Here is a 12,593-nt window from a genome sequence, read left to right on the forward strand (position 1 = left end):
CAATCCATTCAAGTTCTGACAGTGATTGCAGTCTCATTAGGAATGGGGAAGTGCTTTTGTTGGGGCATGCTGGCCAGAAGAGCACTGGGTTTTTTTGTTTGTTTGTTTTAAATACAGAAATAGGCTGCAAATATCTACATCACAGTTACTTGGTTGTTGAGAAATAACTATCACTTAGCTGGTAGTCTAAATTCCAATTCCACATTTTTATTCCAGGACTCGACTGGATTTGTCTAAGGGCGAGGAAGTTTATGCTCCTTTTATTCCTTCTTTTTTTAAAGCCAGGAAAAGCAATTGGGTGGGGTCTTCTGTCCTCAAAGTCACAACTGTGTTCTTGAGATGATTTGGGATACCCCCACTGCATGACAATGATATCCAATAGTAGATAGTAGAGTAATATAATTATTACTTGAAACTTTCTCCACATTTATTGTGAAAATTCACCATTGTAATGATTTCAAAGGGTGGCTAAAGACTTTTGCAAAGTATGTGTCCACTCTGTATTTAATCATTAGTTATTATTGACCCCTGGCACTCCACAGCGTGTCTTCCAGTGCTTTGACGGGCGATCGTGGCTCAAGAGTTGGGCGTTCGCCTTGTAATCAGAAGGTTGCCGGTTCGAGCCCCGGCTTGGACAGTCTTGGTCGTTGTGTCCTTGGGCAAGACACTTCACCCGTTGCCTACTGGTGGTGGTCAGAGGGCCCGGTGGCGCCAGTGTCCGGCAGCCTCGCCTCTGTCAGTGCGCCCCAGGGTGGCTGTGGCTACAATGTAGCTTGCCATCACCAGTGTGTGAATGTGTGTGTGAACGGGTGGATGACTGGATATGTAAAGCGCTTTGGGGTCCTTAGGGACTAGTAAAGCGCTATATAAATACAGGCCATTTACCATTTAGGCCATTCCTCCCCTCACAACCGGCTGCACCAGACGCCCACCCCTCCCTGTGCCAAGATTTCTTCCTGTTAAAAGGGAGTTTTCCCTTTCCTGTCGCCAAAATGCTTGCCCAAAGGGGATCACATGATTGTTGGGGATCTCTCTGTATTATTGTAGTGTCTTCACCTTACAATGTAAAGATGAAATGGTGTGTCTGTGTGTGTTTTTATTAAATGTAGCCATTACAACATTACAAATGTTAAGTGTGTAATGATGCGTGATTCTGCACGTTGTGCTGAAGAGCTTTTATTTTGTATGTACAGGAAAAAAAACAAAAAGAAAGAAAGAAAAAAAAAAACCCAAAACAAAATCCAGTAGTAGTTCACAATTTATTTTACTGAATAAATTTGGACAAAACACCAGAATCTGTTACGATACAATCAGAACATCTGAGGCAGATATCCCACCATGCACCATCCCCATCCATGAAACAAAAAAAAAAGGACTAAACATTAGCACCAAATCAGCACCAGCTTAAATAAAGGTAGCTCAGTCTACAAAAACGATGAAAGCAATAGCTGTTTTACTGTTTAAATCCAAAAACAACTCAGAAAAGCAGCAAACTGAGAATTTTTCCTGTTTTTAAACTTTTCTTAAAAAAAAAAAAGAAAGAAAAGAAAAAGAAAAACGAGCACCCTCCTAACCCCACCCCGACCTCCCACCCTTTGCTAGGCAGGCTATAGCATTCATGGAGCACATGCCAATGTCTAGTTAAGGAAAACACAAATTCAAGTAACATTGAGATACGACAAAACGTGTCCACTGGTACCCATTTTCGAGCATGACCGTTTCACAGAACCTAAGCAGGGAGTAGAAAAACAAAAAAACAAAATAAAAAAAAATAAAAACAACCTAACATGAGGTTCTGGAGTGAGCATGTCATAGCAATACTATCACTGAATATCTCATATCAATTTTCTTAAAAAGAAGTGAGGGAGACTGGGTGGCATGAGGCTGTCGGGGGTACAGGAATACTGGCACAGAAGATAATGTGTATTCTAAAACTTCAGACAGACCTTTTTTTTGTTTGTTTTTTCTCTGTTGGCGCCTGTCCTGTGTCAAGATATTGCCTATATCATACATGAAAAAGGAATCTCTGGATAAAGAAAAACCCTGCAATGTAGTTTTAAATATATATATATATTTATATATATATAGCTGTTACAATTTAAATAAATGTTATGTTCTTGTTCCTACAACTGAAGAATGGAATTAAATTATATATTTAAAAAAAAAAAGTAAGCTAATTTTAGAGGTGGAATCATCCTTTCACCTAATACATCAAGTGCATGATACCGAGTGGGGAGGCTGACTATGAAAATAGATTAAGATTGAGGTGTACAGAGTGACAATAAAGCAGCAGTAACAATAGACTGGAATAGCTTTTTAAAAAACAAAAATGCTTTACAAAAGTAATGTGGAAAAACAAAAGTGTGGTAAGAGACAGGAGGAGGCGGAAACATAACAAAAGACAAGGCCATTGAGGAGTTTAGTGACTGTCAGAATCTTCAACAATATAAAACAGACAAACGAGACATGGACACACGACATAAAACTTAAAACCATGAGACAAGGGCGAGGTCAGCCATGTCGATTATGATGACAACCACAAGAAAACGCCTGCTCCGTTTAAACAATGCTCCTGGGTCAGAACTATGACCACCTAAAGCTATGACATCAAACTAAAGAAAACCAATAAAAAGAGCTGGGGTGTTACGAGTCTGTCAGTTCCTTTAGGATTGTTCTCCTCGGATTCCTTGTCTGTATGTCCCTTCATGCTTTCCATAGTGTCAAAAAAAGGGGAAAAAAAAGGTGAATGTGTCTACTTCTATGAGCACCACATTTAAAACAAAACAGATCTGGGAAAAAAAAGAACATTTGCTACATTGTTTGCAACTTGCATATCTGGTAGCAACATCCCCGATTGGGACGTGCATCGCCAGATGATGTATAGATGCCATTTGTCATGCCAGACTCAAGGTTTTCCATGAAATGGTGGCAAAGGAAACACAATGGAAACACCTTTTTTTATGAGTGACAAATTCACCTATTTACTTCTACTCTACTGTTTATTTTTTTGGCTCTGCTGCGAGCTTGGCGAGCCAACCGTGGCGGAGTCGTCCGTTTGTGCTTGGTGTTTGCTCAGCTGAAGAACTGCTCCAGCTCCTGTTCCATGTTCACCTCAGGCACCATCTGCTCCTGCTCCCTTTCCCCTCTGCTGTGCACTGCAGTGCCCCCTAGCGCCCCGGATGAGGCAAACCACGGGTGCTCCAGAATCTCCCGAGAGGTGAGGCGCTCCGCCGGCTCCCGACGGAGGATGGAGCGGATCAGGCACTTGGCCTTGGGCGTCAGCGTTTCTGGGATGTTGAAGTGGCCCCTGCGGATTTTGCTGAACAGCGAGCCGGGTTCGACATCGTGGAAAGGGTAGCGCCCCACGAGGATGGTATAAAGCATGACGCCCAGGCTCCAGACGTCAGCTGCCTTCCCCGAGTAGCTGCCGCTGGCATTGAGGATCTCGGGGCTGACGTAGGCGGGGCAGCCATGTTTATCTGACAGGGAATCATCGTGCCCATTCAGGATGTACGTGTCCTCGAGGCTCTCCAGCTTCACAAGGCTTCTGCAGACACACAAACAAAACTCATTGAGCTCCTTATAAATGTGGATGATATAGAAAGAATTTGAGCAATCAGAAGAAAACCATCAAGTGGGTAATTTATTCTGACAGGCAACGTAAAGTACTTTAAATCCATCACTTTTGGATGTCAATGGAAGTAGATCGCATAATTCTTTCAGCTTACGTCTGACATTTCTTTTCAATATATAAAAAGTGGCATTATACAAACAGATTTTCCAGAAGAAACATAATTATGGGTAACTGATCAGAAAAGTAAAATCTCCCCCCCCCCCCCCTCCCCCTCCTACTCATCAAAGCATCTATTTGCACTTTTTGCTCTAAACCCTGCAACAGTTGCTACAATGCCCCTGGGTATTCATAATAGCGACTAATTGTTGAGAAGCTTTATCACTGAAGAATCTGTGTAAGTTCAAGCACCGAAAACAAAAAGCCCCCATACATGAATAGTCAGCCAGCAGAAGCAGGTAAAGACAATACGATATGATGCACCAAGCAACGAGACTGTGATCGAAGAGAAGGATGTATTTATTGCTACGTTTGACTTTCACATGAGGCCGTTTCCTTTCATTAATACGTGGCAGAACGATTTTAGGTTTTAAAACGAGGAACATTCTATTGTTTCCTTGAGCAAAATACCCATTGTTCCCCTGCAATATAAAGAGCTGTGTGAATTTTAAACACAGCACACCACTGCCTGGATAACAGCTCATTTGGAGGATGTGCAAACCTGCAATTAGAGCTAAGAGGACCTAGGAAGGCAAACTACTAAAACGGAGCCGAATTTAATATTGGCACACATTGTGCATTTCAGCTGAGTCAGAGGCGGCGCTCATGATGAAATATCTTGAGGCGCGGTAGAGAAGAAAGAAACAAACGAGCCTTGTTTAATAGCTACATGATTCTACTCGAGGCCAGCGTTTGACTGATGCCGCCGTTTGGTCAAGGGTTAACGGCAGCATGACAAATTCGGGTCAAGAAACCAACGAATGCTGCAGAAGCCTGCTCGGGTATCATTTTCTGTCTGCTCATCCACTCCTCTCTGCAGTCATCGCAGCGTTTTGTTCCACACTTGGCCTCAGAGCCAGAGGAGGTCTCTCTAAGGCAGCTTTGTCTCCTCTCTCATCTCTCTGCACTCGTTCACCGTTTCAGCAGGACTGAAAGGTTGTAAGAGGAGTCTTGACGGGCCACATAGTAAATGCGACCCGGTGCTGCCCTTCACATCACTCTTAGAATTCACCCGGCATGAATCATTTAGTGGAAGGGGCCCTCAGCATCCGAGCCCGGTGACATTCAAGGTTACTGGACCTGTACTAAATATGTGAGGCGGCTCAACTTCTCTTTTCCACAGAGAGCGCCAGAGAATGACGTCACATTTTTCAGACTGAAGGCCCTGAGTGCAGCATGTGGCTTCAAGGTGTTAAATAAGAAGTACTTAAGGACATGCTTTAGAGCTGGGATTTGTATACAGTATCTAATGAAAAGAATAAACGTTGAGTCTGAACTGGCATCCACTCAAATTCTTTAAAAGAAAAAAGAAAGAACTTAAAAAGCTGCTCTAACAGATGTCTAGATTTTTTGTAGTTTTCATATGCTGCCAGCAGGGGTCAGTAAACCCACACTGTGAAAAGTGTTATTCTAAAGTTTCCATCACACATAAGCCCAGAGTAATGGATCATCTGACATGCAAAAGCTTCCCCTGATAACTTATCTGTCCATGTTTCTCAGCTCAACAGCTTTCCTGAGTCTTAGCATGAGTAGCGATTACATTTGTGTAACTCATTTCCTTCCCCCAAGTGTGATTCCATTCACATTTACAGTATATGTGCACAAGAATAACCAGGCGACACACAAAAGGCTCATATTTCCTTCATTCTGCACAACACCTTGTATAGTGTCAACTTACACTATCTGCGGTATTAGCTGTAATATCACACACACACCGATAGCATCTTATACACAAAAAAAAAAAAAAACAGAGGGAAACTGCAAAGTGCACAAAAGATGCTAAGGTTTCCATGGGACTCACCTGTCCTCATTCTTGAAGACAAACTTCCTCAGTTTGAGGTCACGGAGAACCAGTCCGTTGTCGTGGCAATGTGCCACAGCCGAGGCTATCTGATAGAAGAGCCTGGCAGCTTCGTCCTCTCGCAACTTCTTGCAGGTACGGACAAAAGAGTGCATGTCGCCATAGCTTCTCTCGAAGAACACATAGGCCCGCGTCTCCCCAAGCAAAATCTCCAGGATTTGGTTAATGTGCTGGTGCTGGCCAAGGGCGAAGTAGGCCGCCAGTGACTCCTGGTATCGGCCCACATCGAAAACCTGCAATCAGAAGAAGGAAGAATTTATGCTTACTGTTAGCAATGTGGAGAATTAGATCGTATGTATATATTTTTTTCAGCTATATCATTAGATTCTTTTGGTGGTTGGAGATCTATAAACCAAACCTTTCCCACCATAGATTTACACAATTAAATCCAACTGAAGGAGGTGTAAATTGCCCTCTAATTGAACTAAATGTATCCAACACATTCCCGGGACACCAAACTTGGTCTTTTGGCAGAGCGAGTAAGGTTAAATAGAGGCAAACTGAAAGCATTGTATTAGTACATGGCATTGTGCTGCAGCCTGGGGGTTGCAGTGTCTCTTTTGTTTCCATAGTAACCCCCAATTGACTTTCAGTACATGCAGTTCAGGTGAGAGGGCTTCTCTTGCAGTCGATACAAATACACCCCACAGGTCTGGGGATCTTAAGTTGCAGCCTAAGACTCCAGCTAGACAAGAAAAATCAATCCTGAAAAAAAGGGGGGGAGGGAATTGATCACCGCTGTATCGAAACCAGCACAAAGCAGATGGGGGTCAAACAGCAGTTAGTACACAGGCTTGTGCCAAAGGCCATTAATTTGTTATTGCCCTGACAAAACATTATCTCAAGTCAAAAGGCACAGGTTATTTGATATGTTGTGGCGTACGAGTCCAAGGGTGCATGCAAGTATTGCCTCAATTCATCCACTTAAGCCTCAGGGACAACCCACCTGCCCTCATAATCAGTAATTTACAGAAGTCAGAAGCTATAAATGTGGTGAGGAGAGGCCATGAGTTTCATCCAAGCCTAACAGGGCAGCGTTTTTTATATATTTTTTTGAATGTGTGCATTTTACTCAGATCAACTTCCCTTTAAAAACTGAGCACCTGGTGGAAAAAAGAAAACAAAAAGAAAAAAGGTGCACTATGGATATGTTGGCACTACAGATCCAAGAGTGAGCACTGTGCCATGAAAGAAAGAAGCCATGGCTGTGCCAGAATAGCACAGAGGAGTGTGTGCGTGGTTACTCACTCCTTTGTCAACGTTACATCATGCAATCCAAGCCACACAGCTCACTCCATTCACTTTTTCCATTAGGCTGCTGCTGCCAGCTCTCTATTTACAGTTCAAGCAATTATTAAAAAGTGGAGATGGTGGACAGGAAACCCATAAAAGCCAGCTCAGGATTTTTCTGCATAGCACATTCATCACATCTGAGGACATTAGGCATCGAAATAAAGTCGTTTTAATTCATCTAGACGTGCAAGCAACGCACCCCTACAAATATTTCGTGCAGTAAAAAAAATATATATATGTGAATATATTTTTTCTCCCCAGATTGACGTCATAAGGGGGGGAGTAAAGTCATGCTGCGAAATAGGGAAGGTTTGTTACCATATTGCCTACTAACCTTACATACGAGCTCGTCCCCGCTGTGCAGGTGGGCGGCTCTGAAAACGTGGTCTCCCTCCAGCGGCTCCAACAAAAGGTAGTCCCCGATGCGGGAGATACAGTGCGAGGAGTCCGGGGTCTCCGGCGGGCTGGGAGACCCGAGGTTGGGGCTGAAACTCTGATGAGACTCTGTAGTCCTTAAACAAGACAATTCTTCGAAATCGTGCGCTTTGTGCCGCGATCTCCCATAGCGTGAAATGTTAATTGGATTTGACCTCTGTATGTTCATGAGGAATAAGTGCGATATCTCCACAAAATCGGGGGCCTTCCTCCTCCTTGTTCTTCTTATCCTCTTCTGTCGGGATAACACTTCGTTGTGCAGAAAGACAATCTGTCCAAGTACTTCTGTTACGCTTGCATGAAGTAAAAAAATAAATAATAAATTTTTTCTAAAAAAAAAAAAATACAAAAAAATAAGAGATTTAAATGCACCTTGCCTTTGCAAAATCTAACCGACTCTGTGCAGCCAAAACTGGCTCGCTGGATTTCATGCAACTAAAATTGGTCTCTGATTTTTTACTGCTCACTTGCACCCCTTTGTTTTCCATTCATTGGATGAGACTGGGGTAAAGGAAAAATTAAGAATTACTGACTTAAGCTGGATGAAACCCCTTAGCACAGACGTGCTGCAGCTTCACTGACGTTAAGTGCGAACAAAACTGCAACAAAGGTTGCCAAAAGTTAGCTTTTAAAATGAATGAAGAGTAAACCCGCAGCTCGTCTTGCTAGCTTATCTTGCCGGTTAACGGTATGGCACGTTTCATAAAACGGAAACAATTTATAAGACACAGCTGTCAGGCAAGGGGGAAATGCAAAAATAGAAACAAATAAAGCAACTTTCCAGCCCAATTATAGCTGCTGACTTTTTAGACTATTAGTAGCTAGCAGGTGCAGAGCTAACTAGTTAGCTCCCTTGGCTAACTAGTACCAGGTCAGTGCACGGCCTTGTTCCCCGGGATCATATCCATGCACGCTGATTGTCATCTATCACATAAGGAGAAACCCCCATCCGGAAAAAAAGACTGCTGTGGCTCTTTGTGTGCGGGAGTCGACGTCCTCTCTCTTTCTGCTGGTCCGGTCCTGCGGAATAAAAGTGCCGTCTTTCTTGAGTGTCTGCTGATATAAATCTGATGGAAGGAAGGAAGGGACGGCCGGCCGACTTTCCCAGGCCAATCCCTCGATTCAGCAGGACATCCTCTCCCGTGGTGCCGCTGTGCTTCTTACGTGGCTGGGAATCTAGTCCATTCAAGTGCGGAGGGAGGCCAGCCGAGCTGTACACACTGCGCCTGTACAGACAGAGAGAGCAAGCCTGCCTGACGGAGGAGGGGACGAGGACGGGAGGGTGGGGTGGGGGGGGCTTCTGTACACACGCACACCTGCGCACATGCACACACATACAAAGAGGCATGCCGACCCGCCCCCTGACGTCATTTAAACAGCGAGAGCTCATTGGCTTCCGAGCTGCCTTATAATATGCGGTGAAGTCATGTGAGAGCCATGTAGTGCGGCTACACCCCCAGGAATCTAAATGCGTCGCATGCTGGTAAATTGGATGGGGAGGGGGGGCCGGAGTGAGAGTATAGCTACTGTACGTGCTGTGTTACAAATGTGTTTCCTCCTGAAATGTCATTCAAGGGAAAGCGAGGGAGATCCCGCTCTCACAATAGCACACACGCCGTTCAGCGCAGTTACCGCATAAAATCGTGTTATTTGTAACTCCTTTTTTGTGGCGGCATCTACACCTGTAAATGAAAACACACTGCGTTACTAAGCCCTTAGGATACAGTTGAGTCTATATTTAAAATTACATGAAAGTGTAACTAAAGGAGGGGCTAAGCCTGGGGTGTCAAACATAAGGCCCAGGGGCCAGAATCAGCCAAGCAAAGCCACCAATCCGGCCCACTGGATGGCTTTGTAAAATGTCAAGGAGAACAGAAACTTTTTTTTTACCCATAAAGATGCCCCCCATGGGTATTCATGTTACACCAAAACAATTAAGTTATGTATTTCTGTAATTTTACACATTTCCCTATTCAAATTCAAGCCCAAAAAAGTCATGCTAACAGATTTATTTCTTTTGAAAGGGGACTTCATTTTTCAGTATAAGATATTTCACTCCACTCCACAAAAGATAAAAGTTACAGCAAACTCAAAAAAAAACCAAGTAGTGTAACATGGTACTCATTACAAATATAAATCAGTGGAAGTATAATACTCCAGATGTTTATTTATTTATTTGTGTGCCAAGCGTGCTTCATTAAAAAGCTAGAACATCTTAGACATGTCTTGCAGCAGATTGTTCTGTTACACAGTTGTGCATGGAAGAGCTTCATTATTCATTGTTCTTCCCTATACACTGTAACCAGGAGGTGTGACGGCAGGCTTGTGCAATTCCATCTAGGACTCCAGGGCGGTGTGAGGAATGCTTGCAGCTGGACACAAGACACTGGCAGAAGTGTTTGATTTAATGTTTGTTCTCCCGTGTGCGATGTGCGTGCGCGTACACAGACGTGCTCTGTTCAAAAATCCTTGTTTCTCACCGTGTGCTTGAATAAGCCCCCACAGCATGGAAATGCATTTTTTTCGCCCCTCATCGTTTCTGGTCTTCGAATGCGGCAGCACCCACGAGCTCGTCAAATGTATGTGCATGTATGAATGCATGTGGGTTATGTGAGATAATCTCTGTGAGCCACCCACTTTGCTCCTTGTCAAAATGCTGGAACATTCTTCCGTGCACAATAGCTGCACTTTGGTTTCACCCACTCAGTCAAGAACTGAACTTGTGAACTGTAAAAGTGTTACAGGTTACTATGAGCTAAATAAACACAGGGATACACACATGGGTTTTGCTGGAGTACATTTCTGTTTGATGCCTCTGCAGGCTCCGCATCTGCCCATCACTCTAACCCCAAAATGGGGATTCTGCTAAGCTGAAATCGCAGCTGTGCATGAATCAGAATAATAATCTCCAAAGATTCCTTTTGCCCTCATTCCTTGATACACTGTGTGACTCATTCGCAGTGGAGGGCAGCGCTCGAGAAAATCCACGCAGGCTCATCAGCTCTGCAGACGTGCCTACATGCCGAGGAGTAACACCAGGCTGCCCCAGCAGTGCCTTCCAGTGAGAGACTGTAAACCACTGAAACATGATGTGTCCTGGAAGACTACAGAGGTCAGTGCGGACGGCTGAGCATCCTTGAATCCCTGCAGCAGTTGCTCACCCGCCTCTTAATAGGCTGATCTGAATGTAGAAATGGAATCTAAGGTCAATTTTCTAAGTATTCTCGAGGTTACAGGGAGTCAGTTGGGGCTCAGATCCACCAGGGGAATGCCATTTTCATGTTTTATCACACTGGTCGCAATCAAATGAGGAACCGTTAAAGGTATTTTTCTCGGATTTTCCAAATTCAGAGAGAAGCCAATTTCCTGCCGCCACATAGCAACCCCAGCTAACTCATGTTGACACCAGCGAGAGTCGATGCTGTCACATCCACACCCCGTGGGTAACTTCCACTGAGAATTTCAATCATAGCAGGAGAGATGGATGCAGAGGCGCAGGAGAAATGAGATCATTCAGTGAGAGGAGACAGCGTGAGGGAGAGCGAGGCAGAAGGACGGAGGCTGGTGAAGCAGGCGGCTCGGAGAACGTGATGAGAGGTGGAGAAAGGGAAAGACAAAAGAGAGCAAAGATGGGTGGAAGTGTTAGAAACTGTGGTGCCAAAAAAACCCACGACTCAATAAGCAGACGTTCAGCTGGAGAGGAGAAGAAAGGAGAACGTGGTATTCTGTTGTTACAGTAAAAGTAAAAAAAAACAGTAATAAATACTTTTACTTTTTAAACCAGAATTTCTGGTAATGCACACACGTGCACACACGCTGTTGTTGACATTTTAAACCTTTATTTACTAGTACAGTACGGAGTAGACAGGAAGTCAGAGAGAGCCACACAGGAAGTGGTATGGATTGGACTCAGACCAGATCCCCAGCAGTGACCTTTGGCATATCTTGGTGAGCTATACCGGTACACAAAAGTAGAAAAATTTACTTGTGCTGGAGTATTTCCACACTGTGATAATGTTGCTTTTACTCAAAGAGAAGATCCACTAATGGTTAAGTATTTTAATGATCATCAGAAAACTACTTTTTTATTTCTTTACATTTTTGGCCTTTTTTGTTAGAAAGGATAGGCTACAGCAGGGAATAACGAGGAGAACATGACCCAGGGCAGACTCAAACCTAGGAGGCTGCAGCAAGGATGCGGACAAGGGTTAGAGTAGAACCCAGAAGATGGATTTCTAAAGATAGTTACCCTTTTACTGTACATTTCAAATGTTTATTATCAGCTCAAATAACTTTGACTAACACCTCCTTAGTCAAGAAGGTGAAGAATGTCCAGGCAGGGGGTAACAAGGTGCAGGGAGAGACTTTACAGCACAGGCAGAACAAGATCATGATCTGTAAGTTCGTTTGTGGTCCATTTGTCTGGTGTATTAATTAATCATTTATTAAAATGTGTGGGAGGGGGGGATCTTTCTGTGGGCTCGGCTTGCGTTTCCAAAAAATTCACAGCATCCTATTGATTAATAAATAAAAGTGTGCGGCGACAAGTGGGACGAAAGGGCATCGAATCAAACCAAGAAAGGCAAAGATGCCTCACCAGACAAGTGCGACAAATGCTTTGAGTCACTAAGAAAGAACCGAAACCAAGCTAATATCAGACATATTCTCAGTTTTGCTTTGGTCCGACTCTCTGTGCTGGGATCGGGCAACACCTCATTTTCAAGCGGCTGAAAATGGAGAGCTGAGGACTTTGTAGTGGGAACAGAGAGGAGGAGGAAGTGGGGTAGAAAATCATTTCAGCTGTGATATGACTTTGCTCGCAGGCTTTCCTTTCTTTCCTAATAATCTTCTTGACGCAGCAGCTTGTCGCACAACAACTGCGATTTGAGAAAAATCCCAATCACAACCACAAACCATTTGATATTGCTTTGTAATTAGATCTAGAAAACCTCATGTTATACAGATGGAGGCAATATTATAGTAAAAATCATGATCCTTTTTGTTTTATAGCACAACCTTAAAAAATATTATACACTGGACCAACACAGTTATGGTATCTGAATCATAATTTTTCTCTTTTTGCTTACTTAAGACAGTAAATATAATAATGCTTATTAATGAGCATGCTGCTTGAAGAAATGCCCCATCAGCAGGAGAGTAAAACAAAGGGGAGAATAAATATTGGTGATTCAAATGACAGTAATGAAGCTTGCA

General features: G+C 43.6%; 1 protein-coding gene across 1 annotated transcript; it reads right to left on the reverse strand.

Annotated features, from left to right (window-relative positions):
* Nucleotides 1–1,245: 1,245 nt before the first annotated feature.
* Nucleotides 1,246–8,629, reverse strand: trib2 (tribbles pseudokinase 2). Its single transcript, XM_085431408.1, has 3 exons — nucleotides 7,279–8,629; nucleotides 5,592–5,884; nucleotides 1,246–3,547 (listed from the first exon to the last, which is right to left on the reverse strand). Exons 1-3 carry the CDS (start codon nucleotides 7,546–7,548, stop codon nucleotides 3,073–3,075), a joined length of 1,038 nt encoding a protein of 345 aa, XP_085287534.1. The 5' UTR covers nucleotides 7,549–8,629; the 3' UTR covers nucleotides 1,246–3,072.
* Between the last annotated feature and the right edge of the window lie 3,964 nt (nucleotides 8,630–12,593).

This window comes from Copadichromis virginalis, linkage group LG15, assembly GCF_057382275.1.
Source record: "Copadichromis virginalis isolate Kocher_CV1m ecotype Utaka linkage group LG15, C_Virginalis_male_GT1.1, whole genome shotgun sequence".
NCBI classification, from domain to species: Eukaryota; Metazoa; Chordata; class Actinopteri; order Cichliformes; family Cichlidae; genus Copadichromis; species Copadichromis virginalis.

Coding starts and splice junctions, on each gene's coding strand:
- trib2 (XM_085431408.1), bottom strand. CDS start 7,548: ATGAACATACAGAGGTCAAATCCAATTAACATTTCACGCTATGGGAGA. Junction 5,885..7,278: donor GGGACGAGCTCGTATGTAAG/GTTAGTAGGCAA, acceptor TTCTGATTGCAG/GTTTTCGATGTGGGCCGATA. Junction 3,548..5,591: donor GTCTTCAAGAATGAGGACAG/GTGAGTCCCATG, acceptor GTGTGTCTGCAG/AAGCCTTGTGAAGCTGGAGA.